This window comes from Protopterus annectens, chromosome 2.part1 (assembly GCF_019279795.1).
Source record: "Protopterus annectens isolate FY-2018-M chromosome 2.part1, PAN1.0, whole genome shotgun sequence".
Classification (NCBI taxonomy): Eukaryota; Metazoa; Chordata; order Ceratodontiformes; family Protopteridae; genus Protopterus; species Protopterus annectens.
The window spans coordinates 1,350,769,565-1,350,793,100 of NC_056729.1; the positions used below are offsets into that span (position 1 = coordinate 1,350,769,565).

The following is a 23,536-nucleotide window of genomic DNA, read 5'->3' on the forward strand; positions in this document are numbered from 1 at the left end:
GAAGTTAATTTTGGTTTCAAGCTACCAGTGACTTCTGTTTTATAAAAAGGCATCAGACAGTCCTAGAATAATTGTGATGGGTTTTGAATTTTGTATACTTTTTGATTCAGAGTTTTACACACCTGGATAGATTCCTTACATTCCATGGTGCTGTCAGATTCTGCATGTTTTAGAATCTGAAGACAGGTACTAGTGTGTCAGTGCTGGCCCTTTGTGTGGGTTTGCTATGATTCTGACCCCCCCCCCCCATAGCTCTGGGTGGCCACTACAAACAGGTATGGAAGGGCAGTTATTGCGTCTAATCCTTGATTGTTGGAAAATATTGCCTGAAGATAAGCAGGTATACCATAGATTGCTATGCTTTTAATGCTTACATAGAGCAGTGTTTGCAGGGAGTCTGAGCCTGTAGCGTTTTTTTTTTTTCCTGAGGACTTTACACTCTATAAGATATTACAAGGTAACATGCTCTACGGGAAGGCAATTCTAGCCTATGTGCTAGCAAGCTTAGACCACTACACTGTCACATTAATAGTGTTACTGCATGGAACTAGTACTGCTGGGTGTAGTGGATATGTTAGAGATACTACAAAATAACTTTGCATTAGAAACAAGACAGACATTTTACTACTGTGAGAACATTTTTGAAGATGTGCAGCGTTTTTGACATTTTGCTTTTTAGGGGACAGCAAAATTTGCATAAGTTGGCAAGTGAAGTAGAAGGAAGTCTCCTAGTCACCTCTGTGAAAGACACAACTGATCTCTGTTGTCACTAATATGAAGAGCTGAGCCAGAATTCTACCTACCTCCCTCCATTTCCACTCAGTTGCCTTTATACTCCTACAATTTATCATATCCAGTAAAACTCTCAGACAGAGTCCACACTCTCTCCCATGCTACAGTACACCTTAATCATAACCCTTCTACCCACCACTTGCTCAGCAATAGACCCTTGATCTCAGCCTTGACATCATAGAAGTAAATACCAAAGAAAAGTTGTCCTAGAACCAGTCCACTGGGGGCACTGCTGGCAACAGGAAGCATGGAGCAAGTGACTTTGACCTTAGGGAGAGCATTCAGGACCTGGTTGGAGGTGATTAGAGGGAGTGGTGTGGGTGTGCTAATAAGTTGGGAAAACTTGGGGGAGATAGTAAAGTTAGAGCTGAATTTGTCCACTGATACGTTGGCCACGTACTCGGGTGACAAGTAAGTTTAGTTGTTATGTATTACCTCTGAACTTTGCTAAACATTTCCTCTAAGGTTTTTGACATAGGTGAAGAAGGTTTTAGCAAGAGGTAGCAGCTCTGAACTCATTCTTACTTTTGTAGGATTTGATTTTGTTTTTGAGTTCTGTGTTGATCTCTTTCAGTTCATCTCTAGGTAATGCTTTTACAGGTTATAAGTTTCATTCTCTTATTGTGGATGTCTGTGTGTGTATGTAGATATATATATATATATATATATATATATATATGGGTCCCCTGCGAAATACCGAACGCTCAGAATCCCAACGCCCAAATTACCGAGACCAGAAGGGATATTGAGTTAGCACTTCTGGTGTTGTGGTTCGGATAAGTATATGTGTGTAAGTGTGTTTGTGAGGGACTTTAGTGTGTGTTAGTGTGTGTTGTGACTGTGGTGTGTGTGTGTGTGTGTGTGTGTGTGTGTGTGTGTGTGTGTGTGTGTGTGTGTGTGTGTGTGTAAGAGGGACTGTAATGTGTGAGTTTGCCTTGTGTGTGTGTTTGTGCGATCTTGGAGTTAGAATTTTAAAGTGGGGGGGTGTGGGGGACGCAGTGTAGGATTATTTGTTTGGGTTTGGGGGGACACTGTGTGTACTGTATGTGTGTTGATCGTTCACGATTTTGAATTTCGTGCTTGTGGTCCGTCGGTCTTCTCATCTTTCGGGTATTTGGTCTCGGGATTACGGGCGTCAGTCTTGTGGGTTTTCGGTCTTTTGTAGTGAACCCATCGATAGATATATATATATATATATATATATATATAGAGAGAGAGAGAGAGAGATAGAAATATATCTTTTATATACTAGGATACCACCGTAGGGGTTTATTCCTGAATTTGGCATTGTATTTATGTCTTACGGGGAGAGAGCCCTTGATTCATGCTTTGAAGTGGACACAGAAATTATACAGAAATATGCCAGCATATAAGATGGGGCCATCGAGATGCAGAGAGTGTTTACATTTTATCAATTAGTTGGATTAGGTTTACCTTAAAGTAGTCTCTAAAGACAAAGGTTTTGTGGTAAGTCAGATTTTATCTTCGTCTTGAGTGCTGCCAAATGGTGGTCAGATTTGACCAGTTGCATGATAATGGTAGGTATTGAGCATAGTGTGGAAATATTGGTGAGAAACAGGTTGAATATTTTTGAACCCCTAGTTTGGACCTGAACTGGTTGGTTTAGAGCTTTTTAGGGATGCAATAACACCATAATTTTTCACTTTGGGTCTGAATAAGTCATAAGCACTGAAACTCTGCTGGTGGCCCTATCACTGTTCTGAAACCATGTCCACATAGATTTACATATTTTCAAGAATTAAGTAGGTCTGTAAGGAGTACAACTTATTGTTTAGGCATCTAGCATTGAGCAGTGCTATCTTTATATAGTTTTGATTTTAGATAGCTAGGCAGGTAATTACAGGTCATCCCTAGTAAAGCAGCAACCAAGATTGTCAGTCATCTTCTCCCAGGCTGATATGTAGTGGATCCACTTATCTAACTAATCCAATAACTGAAGTCAACTATCATTCTTGGTTATGGTAAGATACTGCTCAGGGATTGTTTCACCCCAATTTCAGATGCATATTCTGAGAGCTTTGTCATTTGCCTCTTCATTCCCTCCCCACGTGTGCCTTGACCATATCATATGTGTAATTACGTTGAAGGAATTTGAGGACTCTAGTAACACTGTAAATTCTGCCACCTGAGAAGCAGCTAACCATCTCTCTATCTTTGCTCAACATAGTGCATGGTGCATCTGTGTGTCTGACTGACTATGGAGTCATGTCTGACTAACACATCACCAAATGTATTGTCTCAACCTTGCTACCTTAAGGGCTTTGGCGTGTCAGCTGAGTCACCCCTTTTGGTACTTTTATTTTCTATACTATCTTTGTATGCTGTTTGCCTGTTAGTGTGACACTGAGTGCCTTGTATACCAGATATTTATTTTGTAAGTCTTTGTGGCTTGGGCCCGGACATTTGAAGCACCTGGGCATAAAAAACGTATTTGTTTGTCTAGGACATGCTGGGCATGGATGTGTGAGGTGGATGTTATAACTGACAACTGGACGGGTATAGTCCACAGTCTTTGAAGTGAGTTTGGCCTGTGATATATGTAAATGCTTGCACATCTCACAAATTATATAGTCGGTATGAAGAATTGAGCAGCTGACAGTGGGCATGAGTCATTTCTCACATTACTTCAGTCTTCCTATAGCCATCAGGCTGGAAATAGATGATGAGGAAAGCTGTGACTACATGATACTTAGCTCCTTGTGAAATAGTTGGTACTAATGAATGTGAATTTGTAGGAGGGGCCTATGTAGTACAACAGTAGAATACGCAGATTTTAAAAGAATTATGGAAAAAAGGGTTAACCTTTCAATGCAGTGCACTAAGCAGTCAAGAAGACAGAAGAAGGGTAATTCAAACTTAGCTATTTACTTAGAGGAACACCCCGTTGCTCACTCGTGTAAGAAGATGAGATGAGACTGGGGCAGTTTCTGAAGGCACATTTGTGGTAAGGCCAGTCACCTCAAGACAAGACTGCTTGGTGGGGTGAACAGTCAGTATTTTGGATGTCTGGAATACAATGGGAGGGTAAAAGTATTTAAATAATTAAAATAATTGGTGTCTGTGTCTGTATGTGTGTCTCTGTGTCTCTGTGTCTGTGTGTGTGTGCCTGTGTGTATGTGTGTTATGACAGAGATATTTATATGCCTAGATATAGATATATATAGATATACTGAATGCTCATTTGACTGAATGAAATAATTTGACTGAAAACTCATTTGACTAAAAACGTATATTACTGAATCACAATTGATAGAAAAGTGTAGATGTCTATAGAAAGTATGTTGTGGTGTCTTTTCTGGTCATAGGAGTTATTTGGGAAATGAGTCTAGAAGAGCATATGTTAATTTGCAATAGCCACCATCATGTTGTAGCCCCAGATCGATTGATATCTGTGTTTGTGTTCTAGCACTGCTTCACTGTGTGTGTGGTGTTCTTTTTTTCCATGGTTGTGGCCCCTGTCCACCTTATTAATGGGTGTTAACCCTAATGCTAACACTGCCCCTTCCTCCAAGCATAACCCTATATCTTACATAAAAAAAACTTCCCGTAACCCTGCTATAATGTTTTTGGGGGGGGGGGGGTTGGTGTGAAGACCAGAGAGGAAATTTCTTGATCTTGTGTACATTTGATGTTTAGGGATTTGATATTCTGTGCATTCGAATTTCTTAATGCTGGTATTTTACTTTCAACATTAAGTAGTTCACTCATATAGAATACCTCGTGTGGGTGTGTGGGTGTATTTCAGCTCATTACAACACAGAACCTCCCCTCTTCTCTCATCCTCTGCTAAAGCAGTATCTCAGAGGGGCCAAAAACTTAAGACAACCCAGGAGAGCTCCAACCCCTGCCTGGGACCTCAATTTTGTATTGGAAAAACTCACTCTCCCTCCTTTCGAGCCAGCTGCTACTGCAGACTTAAAATTTATATCCTGGAAAACAGCTTTCCTTTTAGCAGTCACTTCAGCTAGAATGATTTCTGAATTACAGGCTCTTATGGCAGTGAAGCCTTTCATCATTTTTTATGCGGACAGGGTGTCTCTCAGGACCAATCCATCCTTCATGCCTAAGGTGGTATCCAGTGTGGCTCTTAATCAGACCATTCATTTGCCAACTTTCTTTCCCAATCCACAGAACAAGGGAGAATGGATTCTGCATTCATTGGATGTACACAGGTAACTTAAATTCAAAATCTCAAAGAAAATCTAAACAACTACTGGTGGCATTTGCTGCAGGGGCAGAGGGAAAGGCTGTTTCAAAGCAGACTATTTCCAAATGGATAAGCCATTGTATTAATTTCTGCTATATGCACCATGGTAAAACTATCCCCCAGGGGATCAGATCTCATTCCACCAGGGCTGCATCTACTTCTACAGCCTTTCTCAGAGGTGTTCCTACCAGAGACATTCTAGAAGCTGCTACCTGGAGCTCAGTTCATACATTCACCAAATATTACCATTTACCTTTCTTCTCTAAATCCAGAGCTGGCTTTACCACTGCTGTCCTGCAGGGCCTTATAGCTGGTCCTAATGCTGTATCATTTCCTCCACCCTACCATAGCTTTGGGAATCTACCCAAATGTAATGACTGCAACAGTGAAACATGAAGAACATAGTATGGTTTTGTACACTTGCCATAAATGTAGATGTTCGAGTGTATTCACTGTTGCAGTCCTGGTTACCCTCCCTGCAGCCCCCTATGTTTCTCTGACTATACCTATACTTTCTTTCACTATGCTTATAAGCCCATTTGGTGTATTTGCTTTTGGTATTGGAGGTATATTTTTTGTGTTTTTAATTTTATTTGCTCCCCATTTGGGGGGCACCTGACATCTGGGGCAAGAAAAACTGATGTAATGGCGTCGGCTGTATGTTTTATACCCCTGATGACCTGACCTCATGGAAGAAGGGACAGCAACCGACTCAGGACCCAAGACTTTGTTAATCAGCCGACTGAGGGCAACCTGCCAGCAGATTACCCAAATGTAATGACTGCAACAGTGAATACACTCAAACATCTACATTTATGGTAAGTGTACACAACTGTATGAAATAATTTGACTGAAATCTCATTTGACTAAAAACATATATTACTGAATCACAATTGATAGAAAAGTGTAGATGTCTATAGAAAGTATGTTGTGGTGTCTTTTCTGGTCATAGGAGTTATTTGGGAAATGAGTCTAGAAGAGCATATGTTAATTTGCAATAGCCACCATCATGTTGTAGCCCCAGATCGATTGATATCTGTGTTTGTGTTCTAGCACTGCTTCACTGTGTGTGTGGTGTTCTTTTTTTTCCATGGTTGTGGCCCCTGTCCACCTTATTAATGGGTGTTAACCCTAATGCTAACACTGCCCCTTCCTCCAAACATAACCCTATACCTTACGTTAAAAAAACTTCCCGTAACCCTGCTATACTGTTATTGGGGGGGGGGGTTGGTGTGAAGATCAGAGAGGAAATTTCTTGATCTTGTGTACATTTCATGTTTAGGGATTTGATATTCTGTGCATTCGAATTTCTTAATGCTGGTATTTTACTTTCAACATTAAGTAGTTCACTCATATAGAATACCTCGTGTGTGTGTGTGGGTGTGTGGGTGTGTGTTTGTGTGTGTGTGTGTGTGTGTGTGTGTGTGTGTATGATTTTATTGACATAATTTAGCGGATTCCTGTAAATATCATGCTTATTCAAAGCATTTTATTTTTGGAAACAGTTTACTACATTTAAGAATGTGGAGATATGTTGTTTAGAATATGTGATTACACTTCACTTGATCCTAGCCAAAAGAAAAAAAAGTGGTTAGATCATATATGATTTTCTTCCTTGCCTACTTTGCAAATTAAAAGTAGATGCAAACTACTTCTTCTTCTTTCGGCTTTTTCCCGGTTAGTGGTCGCCACAGCGGATCACCTGTCCACTCATGATTGACAGTGGAGTTTTACTGTGCCGAGGTGCCAGCCCGGCGCCCAACCTTCCACAGAAGGCACACACACGCACACATTCACACCTAGGGCCAATTTGGAGTGTCCAATCCACCTACAGCATGTCTTTGGGATGAAACCGGAGCACCCGGAGGAAACCCACACGACCACAGGGAGGACATGCAGACTCCGCACAGAAGGCACCCCAACCAAGAATCGAACCGGAGAACCTCTTGCTGTGAGGCGGCAACGCTAACCTCTGCACCACCGTGGCTAAAAGTAGATGCAAACTAATAAGTTAAATTAAATATCCATAATTTCCCACCAAGGAACGCTAACCTCTGCACCACCGTGGCTAAAAGTAGATGCGAACTAATAAGTTAAATTAAATATCCATGATTTTCCACCAAGGATTATGGTGAGTACATTTTTATATTAATATCTATTTCAAGTTCTTCACACTTCTTTGTTACACATACCTTGCACATGCAGAAAAATCTCAAGGCACGCGATGAAAACTATCACTTATTTTGTAAGTAACATCATGCTAAACAGCGCATGTTTTCAAGTTACCTTGCAGCCATATTTTCTTTGAAACTTATTTATATATGATTAGGAATGTAGAGCAGTATCTTTGTGTTTTTGTTCATTGCCAAAATGTTGAAAATCCCAAGGATTTGCCAGTGACAGTCAGTCCGTCCAACTGCATTCTCTAAGAGCTGCTTTCAATGATGAAAATGAACATTTTTGAAGAGTGACAAGCCCCCTGCACCCCAATTTGGATGAGACACTCCCCCAACTTTTATATATACATATATATATATAGTATATTAAGTTCACAATCAAACAACATTGGGAAAAATAGCAATCTTTGCAATTGCTGAAAGTTGCACCAGTAAAATAAATGATTGCTGTCAGTAAATTGACTGGTTTCTAGATTGAGAATTTATCTTTTTTGAAGGCATTCCTCTTTTTTTACATATTTGCACACTGAACATATTTTATAGTCTTAATATCCTAGTAATCTTTTGTCTTTTATTGTTTACATTTTTTGTTAAGAAAAACAAAAAAAAAAAAAACAAACAAAAAAAATATATATACATATATAAATGTGTGTAAATCTATATATATATATATATATGTATATATATATATATATATATATATATATATTTTTTATTTTATTTATTTTACATTTGTTAACCGGGGTAGTCCGACTGGATACATGTCCATTTTCAGCGGAGGCCTGGGGAGAAAAGCTCCAAGCAAGACAATACAAAAAACATAAAAGAAGTTACAAAAAACATATGCAGTTAAAGCAAGGTGAAGTTAGTCATTACATGATATGTAATTAAAAGCATGATTTAGTTAGTATACTTAATTATTATACATGATAACAGCAAATTATTATAATAAGGATTACTCAGATAACCAGGATCTGGTAGCAGTGTATTCAGAGAGATAGCTAGCCAGGGTTGAGACAATGGCAGGTGCATGTAGACCCCAGGTAGCCTTTTAGTTTAATTTTAAATTGATTTAAAGAGGGGAGTGAAGTAATATCAGGAGGGAGTAATATATATATATATATATTTTTATATATATATATATATATATATATATATATAGGTCTAGAGCAGTCTACCGAAAGACAGTTTCACAGAAAGTAAAACGGGCTGTCACAGTTTCGCGAAAGCACTTTTTATCGTAAAAAGTGTTTTTGCAAAACTTTCATAAAAGTACAGGGAATCGGGGCGAAGTGGTAGTGGGTGAGATCGGACTAAAGTGGGGATAAGGGAATATTCCCTTTTCCCCTTTTCCCCACTGTAGTGCGATCTCGGAGTGAGAATATAAAAGTAGGGGGTGTGGGGGCGGAGCCCCCCTGTGTAAACATGGTGTGTGTGTGTTTTGTTTTTGTGTGTGTGTGTTTTACCTTCCATTTACCAAAACTGCTTTTTCGGTGAAAGCAGTTTCGGTAAACGGTGTTCGGTAGGGTTGGATTCGGACAGTTGGTCTTTTGATCAACTGTCCTAGATCCATATATATATATATATATATATATATATATATATATATATATGGATTCACTTCAGAAGCTCGAAAAACTGAAATCTCGAATTTCAGCATCTCGAGCCCAAGAAGTGGAATCCACAAAACAACGAAAACTAAAAACCGCGAAATTCAAAACTTCGAATACTGGAAGATGTTCTTCATGTTTCACTGTTGCAGTCATTACATTTGGGTAATCTGCTGGCAGGTTGCCCTCAGTCAGCCTGATTAGCAAAGTCTTGGGTCCTGTGTCGATTGCTGTCCCTTCCATGACGTCAGGTCGTCAGGGGTATAAAACATGCAGCCGACGCCATTACATCAGTCTTTCTTGCCGTGCGGTGCCCAAAGCTGAAGCAGTTCGCAAGTGCCGGTCGGCTGACTCCTGAAATTTTCGTTTTCGAGTTTCAGAACCAAAGTCTTCAACTAAAAAGTTAAGTACCCCGTTGGGAAAACTTTTTCTTGCTCCTTACCGATGTCAGCAAAAGTTAATAATTGCATTACTTGTGGGAAGCAAATACCTCATAAGGATTTTCATTTGTACTGTATTCCTTGCTAAGGCCCTAACCACAATGTACATTGCTGTCGGTTTTGTGCTAAATTTAATCAACGCACTATTAAACATCGGTATATTTTTGCTTCTAAATATTTTGGCTCATGCTTTAATTATCCAGAAATGTCGTCGGTTAGCAATCCGACTACCCGAATACCTAAAAAATGCAAAGAAAAAGACAGAGACAGGCCGTTGAGGTCCAAAATGATCAATGACGCTTCTACTAAGCCAGTCGCCAGTTCGCTGGTACTCAGTGAGGCGCTTTCGCAGCCCCTGATACCAGCTACTTCTGATTCGCAGGCCTCTAAAGAGACTCATTTGTATGCCGCGAGATGCTTCAATTATGGAACCTGCGGATGTCCCTGCATTAGATGTGTCTGGAGCCACTGAGCAGGCACCGGCTTCTGAGGGTGATTTCAGGCCTACAGATTTGTATATTAGACCAATGCCATCTTCAAAATTAAGGCCAAAATCTAAACCTATGTCTAAAAAACAGACGCCTGGGCCATATGTACAGGCCCCTATGTCTAAAAAACAAATGATCAAAATGGCTGAAGATTTAATTACTCTGATCAGAGGTAGTCAAACCCCCCCCCCCTTCTAAGAGGCTTAGGCAAGACATTGATTATGAATCTTATGAATTGGATTCTGTTTCTTCTGACTCTTCTAATGAACAGGATTTGTTGTACCTACTTATGAGGACTCTCATGCAGACGATTCCATTCCTTCTGCTTCTCCCCCTGAGGATTTTTCTTTTGGGGAAATTTTACATACCTTAAGGGAACATTTCCACTGGGAAAGTCAGGATTTCTCTGAATCTAAAAAGAGACTTAGGGATTTTCTTCTTCTTCCTCAGCATAGGCCTTTAGCTATACCTCCTGTTCTAAACATTGTTGATGATGTTTTTTTCAGAATCTAGTATGGCTCCTGATTTTCTGCCTCCAGCTCCTTGTAAGCCAGACAGATACTACAGGGTTCCTGACTCCCACAAATTCCTTTTCACAAATCCTATTGCAGATCCTGAAACCATTTCTCAGGGTCCCAAGGGAATGAAGGCTTTTACTGCTAAAAATCCTACCCCTTCTGATAGAGATTCCAGGGCGCTGGATAGATGGGGTAAGAAGGTTTACACTTCTGCAACCTTGGCAGTCAGGGCTTTAAACTGTCAATTTCATATGCTTAAATATCAACAGCATATCATGGGACTGCTTAAACAGAAAATGATGTTAATTTCTGACTGTGTGGAAAATAAGGACTTACAGGACCTATTGCATTCAGCTGAACAAGTTGGAAAACACACTTTGCAATGTGGTTTTGATTCTTTGGAGGCCTCTTGCAAGGCTGCTGTAACTGGGTCTGTGCTAAGAAGGCATGCTTGTCTCAAAGAGCAAACTCTGCCTGATCATGTTAAAGCAAAATTGTTGGATGCTCCTTTACAACAGGACCATCTCTTTGGTAATAAGGCTGAATACATTTTAAAAAAAGTTGGAAGATAAAGCTAAATCTATGCAAACTGTGAAAGATTTCGTACAAATGCAACCTCCAAGATTTAGTAGGCACTGGCCTACTAAGAACTGGTCCTATCCAGTTCCTTCGAGAGCCAGTCAAGTCAAACCCAGACATTCCAAAGGCTCCAGGTGTCAGTCACAAGGGACTTTTAGAACAAAACAATGGGGTGCATCTCCTCCAAATCTGGAAACAGTAAGCCACCTCCCTATGGTAAGCAGCCTCAATGACTTCCCTCTACACTTACCAACACTTACCTTTTAGCTGCCCCTTTGGGGGGAAAACTGGCACTTCATGCAAGAAACTGACAACTTATAACCCAGGACAAATGGGTTTTAAATATAGTATCCCAGGGATACAGATTTCATTTCCACACGTTGCCATGGCCAGACCTGCCCCCAAATCAGTGGGCAGAGGCCCAGAAACAAGTACTGGCCCTCATGAACATGGGGCTATTCAACCAGTGCCAGAAGAGGAAAAGCGACAAAGTTTCTGTTCAAGTCTTTTCCTGGTACCCAGAAAAGACAATTCTTGGCATCTAATTCTGGACTTATCTACTCTAAACACATTTCTGGACATTTCAAAATTCAAGATGCTGACTCTTCAACAGTTACTTCCTATGGTAGGCAAAGATGCCTGGTTGGTAACCTGTAGACTTAAAAGAGGCTTACCTGCATATCCAAATCAGGGAATCTTGCAGAAGATACCTCCGCTTCAAAGCAGGCTATTTGCATTACTAGTTCTCTGCACTGCCCTTTGGCTTATCTACTGCGCCCAGGGTCTTCACAAAGTGTCTGGCTCCAGTAATTGCATTTTGCAGGCAAAGAAATATTCAAATATAGCCATACCTGGACGATTGTCTAATTCAGGCAGAAAAAAGTGACATTCTTCTAAAACATCTGGCATTTGTAAAAAGAGTTCTAACTTGTCTAGGGTACACTATAAATGAAAAGAAATCACATCTGGTACTCACTCAAAAAATTACATTCCTGGGTGCAAGCTTGAATACAACTGCTCAGATGGCTTACCTTACGCCAGAAAAGCAAATTCATTTGGTAACTTACTTCAAACAGGTCGCCACAAAAACCCTGCTATCTGCAAGACAAATTCTGCAAGCCTTGGGGTTCATGGTTTCCTGTATTCTTCTAATTCCATATGCAAGACTGCATATAAGGAAACTTCAGTGGTACTTAAAAAGTTTATGGAGTCAACAAACATTGTCACAGCCTGGAAACAATGATTCCTATCATACCTTGCCTGCAACTAGAGTTCCTATGGTGGGCAGAGGCCTGCCACCAAAACAAGGGACTGCCCTTCACTCCACCCCCTGCCACCCAAACCCTTATTACAGATGCATCAGACTATGCTTGGTGGGCTTATCTGGCAGGGAAGTGCATTCAGGGCAAATGGAGCCCAAATCAAATGCACCTTCATATCAATCAAAAAGAAATGCTTGCTCTACAGAATGCACTGACAGCCTTCAAGGACTACCTTCATCCAGGACAATTAATGATAAAGACAGACAACACCATAGTTATGTGGTACATAAATAAGCAGGAGGTACACACTCTTACCCCGTTTGCAGACTAGCCATGGCATTGTGGAACACGGCCTTGACCTATCAAATACAGCTACAAGCTCAATTCCTGCCAGGAAAGCTGAATACTCTGGCAGACAAATTTAACAGAAATCTCATGGACCCACACGAATGGAAACTGGAACCATGGATTTTCAACACGTTGACATGCAAATGGGGGAGTCCAGACATAGATCTTTTTGCCTCACCCCAGAACTATCAGTTGAACAAATTCTGCACAAGAACTCATCACAAAAAAGCCTGGAAAGTGGATGCTCTATCCTTCAGCTGGAAAAACCTATCAGTCTATGCTTTTCCCCCTCTGCCTCTGCTCTCTGAAGTTCTACTAAAAATCAAACAGGACAAACCAAAAATGATTTTGATTGCTCCAGACTGGCCTCGCCAACACTGGTACCCACTCCTGCGCAATGTGTCACACCTGCCACCATGGCACCTGCCTCAGACACCTTACTTACTGTCTCATCAGAACAACCAAGTTCTGCACACTCAGCTCCAAACTTTGAATCTTGCAGCGTGGCTAATCACCTAAATTCACCCTTAGCATCCCTCAGCAAACCTGTGCTGGATGTCATTTTGGAGACAAGAAGGCCTAGTACTAGAAAATCTTATGCTGACAAATGGAAAAGATTCTGTGCCTGGAATCTATCACAAGGGATAAGCACAGCAGTGCCCAATATTTCTCAGATTTTACATTACTTAACTGAGATGCTTCACAAGGGCCTGTCCTTTTCTTCCATAAACATCCATGCCTCAGCTATTTCAGCTCATTACAACACAGAACCTCCCCTCTTCTCTCATCCTCTGCTAAAGCAGTATCTCAGAGGGGCCAAAAACTTAAGACCACCCAGGAGAGCTCCAACCCCTGCCTGGGACCTCAATTTTGTATTGGAAAAACTCACTCTCCCTCCTTTCGAGCCAGCTGCTACTGCAGACTTAAAATTTATATCCTGGAAAACAGCTTTCCTTTTAGCAGTCACTTCAGCTAGAAGGATTTCTGAATTACAGGCTCTTATGGCAGTGAAGCCTTTCATCATTTTTCATGCGGACAGGGTGTCTCTCAGGACCAATCCATCCTTCATGCCTAAGGTGGTATCCAGTGTGGCTCTTAATCAGACCATTCATTTGCCAACTTTCTTTCCCAATCCACAGAACAAGGGAGAATGGATTCTGCGTTCATTGGATGTACACAGGTAACTTAAATTTTACTTAATCAGGACAAAATCTCAAAGAAAATCTAAACAACTACTGGTGGCATTTGCTGCAGGGGCAGAGGGAAAGGCTGTTTCAAAGCAGACTATTTCCAAATGGATAAGCCATTGTATTAATTTCTGCTATATGCACCATGGTAAAACTATCCCCCAGGGGATCAGATCTCATTCCACCAGGGCTGCATCTACTTCTACAGCCTTTCTCAGAGGTGTTCCTACCAGAGACATTCTAGAAGCTGCTACCTGGAGCTCAGTTCATACGTTCACCAAATATTACCATTTACCTTTCTTCTCTAAATCCAGAGCTGGCTTTACCACTGCTGTCCTGCAGGGCCTTATAGCTGGTCCTAATGCTGTATCATTTCCTCCACCCTACCATAGCTTTGGGAATCTACCCAAATGTAATGACTGCAACAGTGAAACATGAAGAACATAGTATGGTTTTGTACACTTGCCATAAATGTAGATGTTCGAGTGTATTCACTGTTGCAGTCCTGGTTACCCTCCCTGCAGCCCCCTATTTTTCTCTGACTATACCTATACTTTCTTTCACTATGCTTATAAGCCCATTTGGTGTATTTGCTTTTGGTATTCGAGGTATATTTTTTGTGTTTTTAATTTTATTTGCTCCCCATTTGGGGGGCACCTGACATCTGGGGCAAGAAAAACTGATGTAATGGCGTCGGCTGTATGTTTTATACCCCTGATGACCTGACATCATGGAAGAAGGGACAGCAACCGACTCAGGACCCAAGACTTTGTTAATCAGCCGACTGAGGGCAACCTGCCAGCAGATTACCCAAATGTAATGACTGCAACAGTGAATACACTCAAACATCTACATTTATGGTAAGTGTACACAACTGTACCTTTTGAATTTCATGGTTTTACTACACACACACACACACACACACACCATCCACCACACAAATAGACACAATCACTCTACTACATGAAAGCAGGGGGGCAAGCCCTCATGCACACCCCCTACTTAAATATTCTCACTCCGAGGTCACACTACATACAAACACACACAAAACACCACCAAACAAGCTACTTTCTCTTCGCACACACACATCACAGCAACAAAACACACTGACACACACCACAGCCCCTACCCAAACCCCTTAACACACACACACTTACCTGAATACATGACCATAGCGGAACATTAGAAGCACGGAATTCAAAACCTCCGGTATTCGAGGTTTTGAATTCCGTGCTTCTAAACCTTCGCTATTATGTGGATTGGCTTAAACCCTTAGAAGTGACAGCATGTACAATGTGGTGATGCATGTTTTGTAACATAGCCAGGATTCTGATATAACAGTAAAATGCAAAAATGACATGTTGAAAAATCATACAGTCTTGTGACAATGCATGCCAATTGTATAACTTGAGAGAAGCTAACGCTGTACTTATGGAATGCTTCTTGCTATGTTTGAGCTCAGATGAAGTATGAAACGTTTACAAAAAGCCTGTATTCATAAGTAAGTTGAGCAGACTTCGTACTGTACTTTCAGCTCGCATCACACAAACCACTGTGTGAAGTTGTTTTTTTTTTTTCACTAGTTGAGTGGTGGAAACAGGAAACAGCTCTCATTAGGATGTTGTTTATTCAGAGCAAGTAGGGAAATCCTAATGGTGAATTTGGGACCATATATTATTATTAACGTGGTCTAAAACTTTATCAAGGAGAAAGTGGTACATGGTTTGGCCATAATACCTTTTTCCCAGCAGAGTCTGCCAATCTTAATAGAAAATGGCAAAGTCAGTGCTTTGTGTAAAATTATTTATAGCCTGCCAAAATGTGGTACAAAAATAGAGCTGGGTTAGTAGGCAGTAACATAAACATATATTCTAAATTCTTCAGATTAAGAAAATAAAATATGTTTGTGATTTAGAGTGTAGAAGTCATCTAAAGCCGGTATTAAAGTGTAACAAAGCCCTTGAAATAGATTTTTAACATATTCTTAACATAATCTGTCTCTGACAGGCAGGAGAAGCCAGGCTATTCTGGAAGAGAAACTGAAGAAACTTGAAGAAGAATGTAAACAGAAGGAAGCTGAACGTGTAAACCTGGAGCTTGAGCTGACACAGGTCAAAGAGAGTCTGAAGAAAGCACTGGCTGGAGGAATCACTCTAGGACTTGCAATAGAACCTAAATCAGGCACTTCTAGTCCAAAGGTATGACATTACTTTTACAAATGGTTAGGTGCCTTAGTCAGACAAGCTGTACATGAATAAAAGGAAAAGCCTTCACATAGGTGTCAGTGACATACTGGGCGACTGAGGTGGGATGTGTGCAAATGTGTGTGGGGAAGTCTTACATGCTACAGACAGTGACATTACATTCAACAGTCACATGTGTTATCCCAGCCAGTAACACATATTATACTCTGACATATAGGTCATTTCTCCTGTTGAACTGTGTCTTTACTATAATTATACTGCTTCTTTTTTCATCTGATATGCTAGATTGTACTCTTATATTATGTAAATCTTATATGTCTGAATATATGGAGCTTTTCTCCTCGGGCCTCCTCTGAAAATGGGCATATACCCAGTCGGACTTTCCCGGTCAACAAATGTAAAATAACTAAATAAATATAGATGGTTAGTAATTCAGGTCAGCTAAATATAACGCAAGTGACTGCATGTCATGTTTTCTGTGTTTTGGTTTTTACTGAGTGGATAATAAGTAAGGCATAACCATGTACATGAGTTGGGAGTTGTAGTATTATAGAGAGAATATTGTAGCCTATCTATTTTCTCTCGCACTACCTTCTTTGTTTTTTTTCTTTTCTGTATCAAATGGACATTGTCCATATATTGAATTTCTTGAAACACAGAACTGGTAAACCTGTAAGCAGGGAAAGAAAAAGACATATTAGCCATGTATCTTACTTCCTTTGTTTTTGCATGTATTTTCTAATAATGACCTGTCAGGTTTTATGCAAAGCTTTTAACCTGCTGTTCTGCTTGTTTTTCCTCACGTGCTTATCTTCCGGTGTACTTCATAAGTTTTATTTTAGTCATGTGACTCTTGCTTAGCATTCCATGTAGTACACTATGTTAGACGTGAGAGTTGGGGGTTGGTGTAATGGTTAAGGTGCTTACCTTATAGACACAAGGTACAGAGTTTGATTTTCAGCTTTCAAATGGAAATTGGATGGCCTTAAAATCATACACAATGGTAGCTAGTCTGGTACTGATTTAGAAACTAGGAAATAAAGCAGTATCATAATAAAAGCTGATGGAGTCCAAGAGATGATGGCCACTATCCCCCAATAAGAGATTCCTGAGGCAGTCTTGTCAGTGCCGAGTCCCAGAAGCAGATGCATTACATGTTCAACTCATCACGTCAATGTAGAAATATTAAATAATAAATAATAAAGAGTTTCAAAACAATGCTTAAACATCACCTTTTTAAGCTTAGCCATGCATCCCAAATCTCTGACAAGTTCTGATACCCTTCATAAGTGTAAGCAGGGGCTTGGGAGATGAAACATTTACAAGCTTGGGCCTGAGAGAAGAACCATTTACAGGTTGTCTGTTATTTCTCTATTCAATAGACAATTTATGTTAATTTCTCTCTTGTTTTTTTGTGTTAAAATGCTATGTTCATATAAGAAATAGTTAAACCTGTTTTAAAATCATGTAAATAAAGTCATGTATAGATGTTTTCACCCTGCAATTATAAATGTACATCATGAGTAACTTAAATATGGAGCTTTTCTCGCCGGGTGTCTATTGAAAATGAGTTTTACCCAGACGGACTTTTCCTGGTCAACAAAGATAAACAAATAAATTAATTAATAAATATTAAAAGGTGGATGATAAATGGACTGCTTTGTAATGTCTGGCAGGGAGCATTGAAGCTCTTTAGCTCCGAATATTAAGGCTATGAGCAGATAACGATCTTCGTATTATCTAATTTGGTTTGATTTTCTCAGTCGCCATTTGTCTACTCCATCACCCAGAGAAAATTAGTTAAGCAGTTTTGACTAGCATCCAAGTCGTGTCACATCTAAATGAGATTTAAAGTCTAACATTAAAGCTGAGAATTAAAATCAGTGACTGCCCAAAATTTCATCCATCAAAGACTGAACTCAGTATGTCCAATGCAGTCTTACCAACAGTAATTAAAACTTGACTACACCTGCATTGCACACAATATCTTCTAGTCGTTTGCAATAAGTATTAGTTTTCCTGCACCAACAGCAGTATCCACAGCTTTCAGTATCACAGTTACCAGTTAGTCAATACTAACAAAACAAGAACATGCTTTACTGTTTATCTTTAAAGAAAGCCAATATTTTATGTGTGGGTGTTTGCAATCTTGAAGTGGGGGGACTGTGCCCCACACCACATGCTTTACTTTTTTACCACAGAGGTCATGATTACCTTGTTGTATTTGTCAAAACAACAGCTGGAATTATGTTACTAGCCCCTGAAATCCATATTTCTCTCTCTCTGTATTATAAAAGTGCACAGATTCAGAAAAGTATGGCTAGAGGCACCATTAGTTTTTGATGCCAGGCTTGAATATTAGTCACACAAGCTTCAATTTCTTCAGGGACTTTCTAAGACTTTCTAAGAATTCCAGTGACTTGGAGGGTATGAGATCTCATATCACTGTATTCTTATGGTTATCCTTTCATGACCATTTCCATATCCCTAAGATATTAAGGTTACTATGTTTTATAGCTTTTATAATTTATTTATTTATTTAATTGACATTTGTATACCGGGATGATCTAAGTGGGTCAAAAAATACTGATTTTCAGTGGAGACCTGGGGAGAAAAGCTCCAGTAACAGTAGCAGACTCTAGTGTACAAACATAATTAACAGTAAAAGGCAGTAGGGTACAAGCTTAAAAACAAAATAATAGTGAAATAGCTTACAAGTACATAATAATACATAATAATAATAATGTGGCATATGTCGAAAAGCAGCTGAAATATTTATTTATTTTTTAAACAGGCAGATTACTGGGTAAAAATTATTCTTTTCAAGAGAAATCTACAAGTTCTATCTACATATCTACATAAGTAACTTGTTCAGAGTCCTACATCTTGAATGTTGAGACTAGTAACAGCTTGAAATCTGACAGAGTTAATTTGTATCATGTAAAACAATCTGTAGCACTTGGTTTATGATGTCCTGCATTGTTTCAGTCTCCAGGGTTGCGACACCGTACATTAGAGAACTCACCGGTTTCTAGCTGTGACACTAGTGATGCTGAATGTGCCTCATTACCAGTCAACAGTGCAGCTATCCTGAAGAGACAGCCATTGTCCAGCACAAATCCAAGAAGAGGTCATGTGCTCAGGAAAGCTAAGGTAAAATATACCTGACATATGATTTATACAGGAAAGTGGAAAAAATAAACTTTTTATACATTCATTTAATGTTTATAAATTGCCATTCTAATATACTGCTTACTCAAAATAGGAGTAAATTTACTAGAAGAAGCATTTTCTGTAAATATCAAGTACAATAACACAAAAGGCAACAGGAACAAAAACTTGGTAAGATCAAAGACAGTTATTTAATTTGTAAAATTATGTCAGCAACAAATACACTGCAGACCATGATTTCACACTGATTTCTTTAGTAAAGTATCAGTGGAAATCTGCATTTTAAGTACGATGTCTTCCAGATGATATATCTGATGTTTTACATTACTCAATAAACAAAATGGACTTTAAAATCAATAATCTAATTCCAGCCAAATAAAGCATGCATTATTTTTATATCGGTACCTAATAAAATACACATAATAAAAGAAGACCACAGTGAACAACTGCAGTTGTTAAATACAGCTACAGTTAAATAGCAGATAAATATTGCTACATACCATTGAAACTAGACTGTTATTAAATACCATATCATATTTCAATCAGAACCTATCAAAAATTTGTCAAAAACAGATGTGGATGAAGGTAAAACAGCACGCATTTTATATTTAGTAAATATCGCATCCAGAGCTGTATCTATGTATCCTTAATGGCTGTAAAGTATTTCATACTTAGCTTGAAGCATTATAGAAGCATGCGTGAATGTTGGACACAGTGATCAGATGGCATTTTGGATGCATTTTGTGCAGCATTTAAGGGACAGTTTTGCCGGAATGTAGCAATCATAATTTAATTATACAGTGATGCTTATTTTACTCCTAGCCGAAGTGGCTGTCTGGAGCCAAGCTCTGTTTCATAATAGCCAACACCTGCTTGATAGAACTGAAGTACAATGGATGAATCAGTAATAGAGCAGAACAGTGATGTGCAGTGAGGTTGCCCAAGCAATGATGACTCTAAATACCTCACATGTACAGACTGATAGAGTGTAAGACAGTCCCTGTGGTGATGCAGGTTTGTTTAGTTTATTAACCTTACAAAATGTTTAATTGCATTACTGGGGGAAAAAGCTGATATGTTCATTTTGCACCTTACAAAGAAACAAAGTTAACAATTGAATGTCCTCCTGACAGTAATGTGTGATCTGCATTACCTACATTAACAAATCCTTTTTACCCCAAACATTTCCTTTTTTTATCATATATATCACTGTGTCATCACAAGCAACGTAACTTTTTCATAGAAACGAAATGTGAGATTGACTCATTTCTTGAGCGTCTGTCTAAGATTTATATAAAACATTATTGCAATGGGTACTGCTATTTTATTCATCATTTATGAAACAAATAACTGAGTTTCTTGAAGACTTGTAGTCTTAATAATTTAAATGTTTATTAATGTTTTGGGTATTTTGTTGGGTTTTAGGTACGTGTTTGAGTGTATGTGATTGTGTTTGGAAGTTTTATGTGTGGGTTAGGGTAGGCAGGTAAAAGTATGAATGTGAAGTCTTGAAAGTGGTGGTGTTCGTATAATTGTGATGTGTGTGTGCGAGGGAACTGTAGAGTGTGTAGTGATGAGTTTGCTGTCTTTTTCTGTTTGGTGCAATCTCGGAGTTAGTATACACAAGTAGTGGAGGTGTGGGGGGTGCAATATGTAGTGTAGGTTTGTTGGTTTGTGTTTTTGTGTTTGTGTTTTGTTTGTTGGTTTGTTGTAGTGTGGGTTGATGATGCATGTATTGTGTGGTGTATGGTGTGTATATGTTTGTGATTTTGGGTTTTGTGGTTTTGAGGTTTCGAGATTTGGAACGGTAAACTTTATGGTCTCAGGATACTGAAATTCGAGATTTCAGTATTTTGAGATTATAAAGTGGAACTATATATATATATATATATATATATATATATATATATATATATATATATATATATATATATATACACATATATTGCACAAACAGGTGCAAAGATGGCACATTTTATTTTTATTTATTTATTTTACGTTTCCGACCCGTTTTAATCGAACGCTAAAAATAGCGAAGCTGCAGAACATGGTTGGCCGGTTCTCTGGCTTCACTATTTTCAGCGCTGTGGTGGATATTTATGGGTCTGGTTCAGGTAAGTGTGCGATTGTGTGGTTGTTAGGATTAGGGCATGGGTTAGGTGAGTTAGGGTTAAGGCGCGGGTTAGGTGAGTTAGGGTTATGGCACGGGTTAGGTGAATTAGGTTTAGGGGTGGGTTAAGTGAGTTAGGGTTAGGGCGCGGGTTAGCTGAGTGTGCAGTAGTGACGGACCTTAGGGTTAGGGTTTGGATTAAGATAAGTGGATAGAGAGTAGTGTATGTATAGTTTAGTGTAGGGTTAGTTGTAGGATTATAAGTGTATGTGTGTGTATTGATGATTTTAGGTGTGCTTGTGTTGTAGCAAATTTTTTCCCAAGGAAAAAATTTGCTGTTCTGAATGTTCGATATTATGTGATTTAGATATTTTAGGTTCGATGAAATAGCATTCGCTATTTTCATCTTTCGATAATATGATATAAACGCTCTTGAGCAGTACAATTTTTTAGAGGTTACATTAACATAACATGTGACACAAAAGTATATACATTTAAATAATGAGGCAAAGCAAGTTACAATAGAATGAGTAAATAGATTGGAATAAAATAGTACCCAATGAGCAAGATGTGGTTAAGTATACTGAGGTTAGAGTTATCCAGGAGAGTTGCAAGAACAGAGCCAGGTGACGACTAAGTGAGTAGTTAGGAGCTTTTTACATTGTACTGTAGAGCAGTTAGAGTTAATAGGGGTTGACAGTTTATTCCATATTTTAGGAGTGATGTTTGAGAAGAGAGATTCCCCAGCTGAGTTGTTAGCTTTGTGGTTTCTAAAAGGAGATTGTTACTGGAACAGAAGGCTCTAGAAGTGATGTAGGGTTGTATACGATTTTGAAGAGTAGGGATTTTATCCAGTTGATGCAGGATTTTGTGACAAAGGTTAATTGTTTATAGTGTAGCAGTTGAGGAAGTTCTCACCATTTTAGTTGTTTAAGAGATGTACAGTGATGTGACCTGTGTGTGGGATCAGTGCCAAACTTGGCAGTTTTATTGTAACAAGATTCCATCTTGGTTAGATTACTTTTATGGAGGTTGGTTAGTACTGGGGAGGCATATAGAAAAGTTGACAGGAGGTGTGTACACAAAATGGTAGCTTTTGTGGTCCTAGTTAAAATTGTTTATTCCCGTAAAGAAGACCTGCTTTCTTGTAGACCTTCTCAATGATTTGAGCAATATGAATGTCGAATTTCAGGTTATTGTCAATTTTAATGCCTAGCAGTTTAGTGTGTGTTATTGGGGTGATAATAGTTTTCTTTTTAGACTCTATATTGAAAGTTAGGTGAGAAGAGGGAGATCTTGTGGGATAAAAGAAAAGGAGCTTAGTTGTATTGGGGTTTAGAATGAGTTGGGAATTGGTGAGCCATGTATCTACAGATAGAAATGAGTCTTGGGTCAAGGTATGGAGGTCTTGTAGGGAGGAGACTGTACATATTAGAGTTGAGTCTCCTGCATATTGTATCACAGTGGCATGAAGAGTGAAGGTGTGGAGTTGATTGAATAGGAAGACAAGTAGAGGCCCAAGGATGTAGCCTTGTGGGACCCCTAAAGCAACTAGGAGAGGAGTAAAGAGGTGGTGTCGCCACTGTATGGCCTGCTGATGTCCTGATAGGTAACTTTGGAACCAAGTGATAGAGAATCTACTAAGGTTTAGGGAGGAAAGCACATTGATGACTTTATTGTGATTTACCATATCAAAGGCTTTTGAGAAGTCTAAAAATATGGCAGATACAAATTGTCCTTGATTTCTATAGTGGTTCACTATACTAGCAAAGGACATTAGGGCTCTGGTGATGCTGTGATAGGGGCAAAAACCATGTTGTGTGTTTGATAGTAGTTTATGTGTGTGAAGGTAGTCCATGAGATGGGTATGGATGACTCTCTGTAGGATTTCAGCTAAAGGTAATAGGATGGCAATTGGATGATAATTAGTAAGTTTGGTGGAATTACCTCCTTCGTGTAAAGGTGAAATGTGGGAGATCTTTCAGATAACAGGTACAATGCCCTCAGATACTGACCTGTTAATGAGTATCACTACCAGGTATGCTATTCCTTCTGCTGCCATTTGCAGAAAGTTGGCTGGGAGGCTGTCTGTGGCTAGCATGGCTGGTTTTAGTTTTTGAGTTTTTTATGGTGTCTACAGACAATGGTTGTAATGTAAATTGCTTGGGGCTATTTTGGAAGGAATTGCTTTGCTGGGGTGCTAAAGGGGTAGTGTTGTTGATGTTTTGAGAAATAGCAAGGGTTGCTATATTATCAGAGCTGATGTTTGAGGTTGGAGTGGGGGTAGTTTCTTTACCTGGTGAAAGTATATTATGAACTGCAGCCCAAAATTTTTGAGGTGTATTCTGTTGTTTATTCTGAATATTATGGTAGTAGTTGAATTTGTCCTGTTTTACAAGTTTTTTAGCTTTGTTTTGCAGTA

The 23,536-nt window shown here is 39.2% G+C and overlaps 1 protein-coding gene across 2 annotated transcripts in view; it reads left to right on the top strand.

Moving 5' to 3' along the window:
* AFAP1 (actin filament associated protein 1) overlaps positions 1 to 23,536 on the top strand; it is a 1,391,048-nt gene that overhangs the window by 1,314,864 nt on the left and 52,648 nt on the right. For both annotated transcript variants that reach the window (XM_044062808.1, XM_044062809.1), the window contains 2 exons: positions 15,637 to 15,827; positions 18,822 to 18,986. In XM_044062808.1, the coding sequence (XP_043918743.1) occupies positions 15,637 to 15,827; positions 18,822 to 18,986 (356 nt within the window). The remainder of the gene's footprint in view (positions 1 to 15,636; positions 15,828 to 18,821; positions 18,987 to 23,536) is intronic.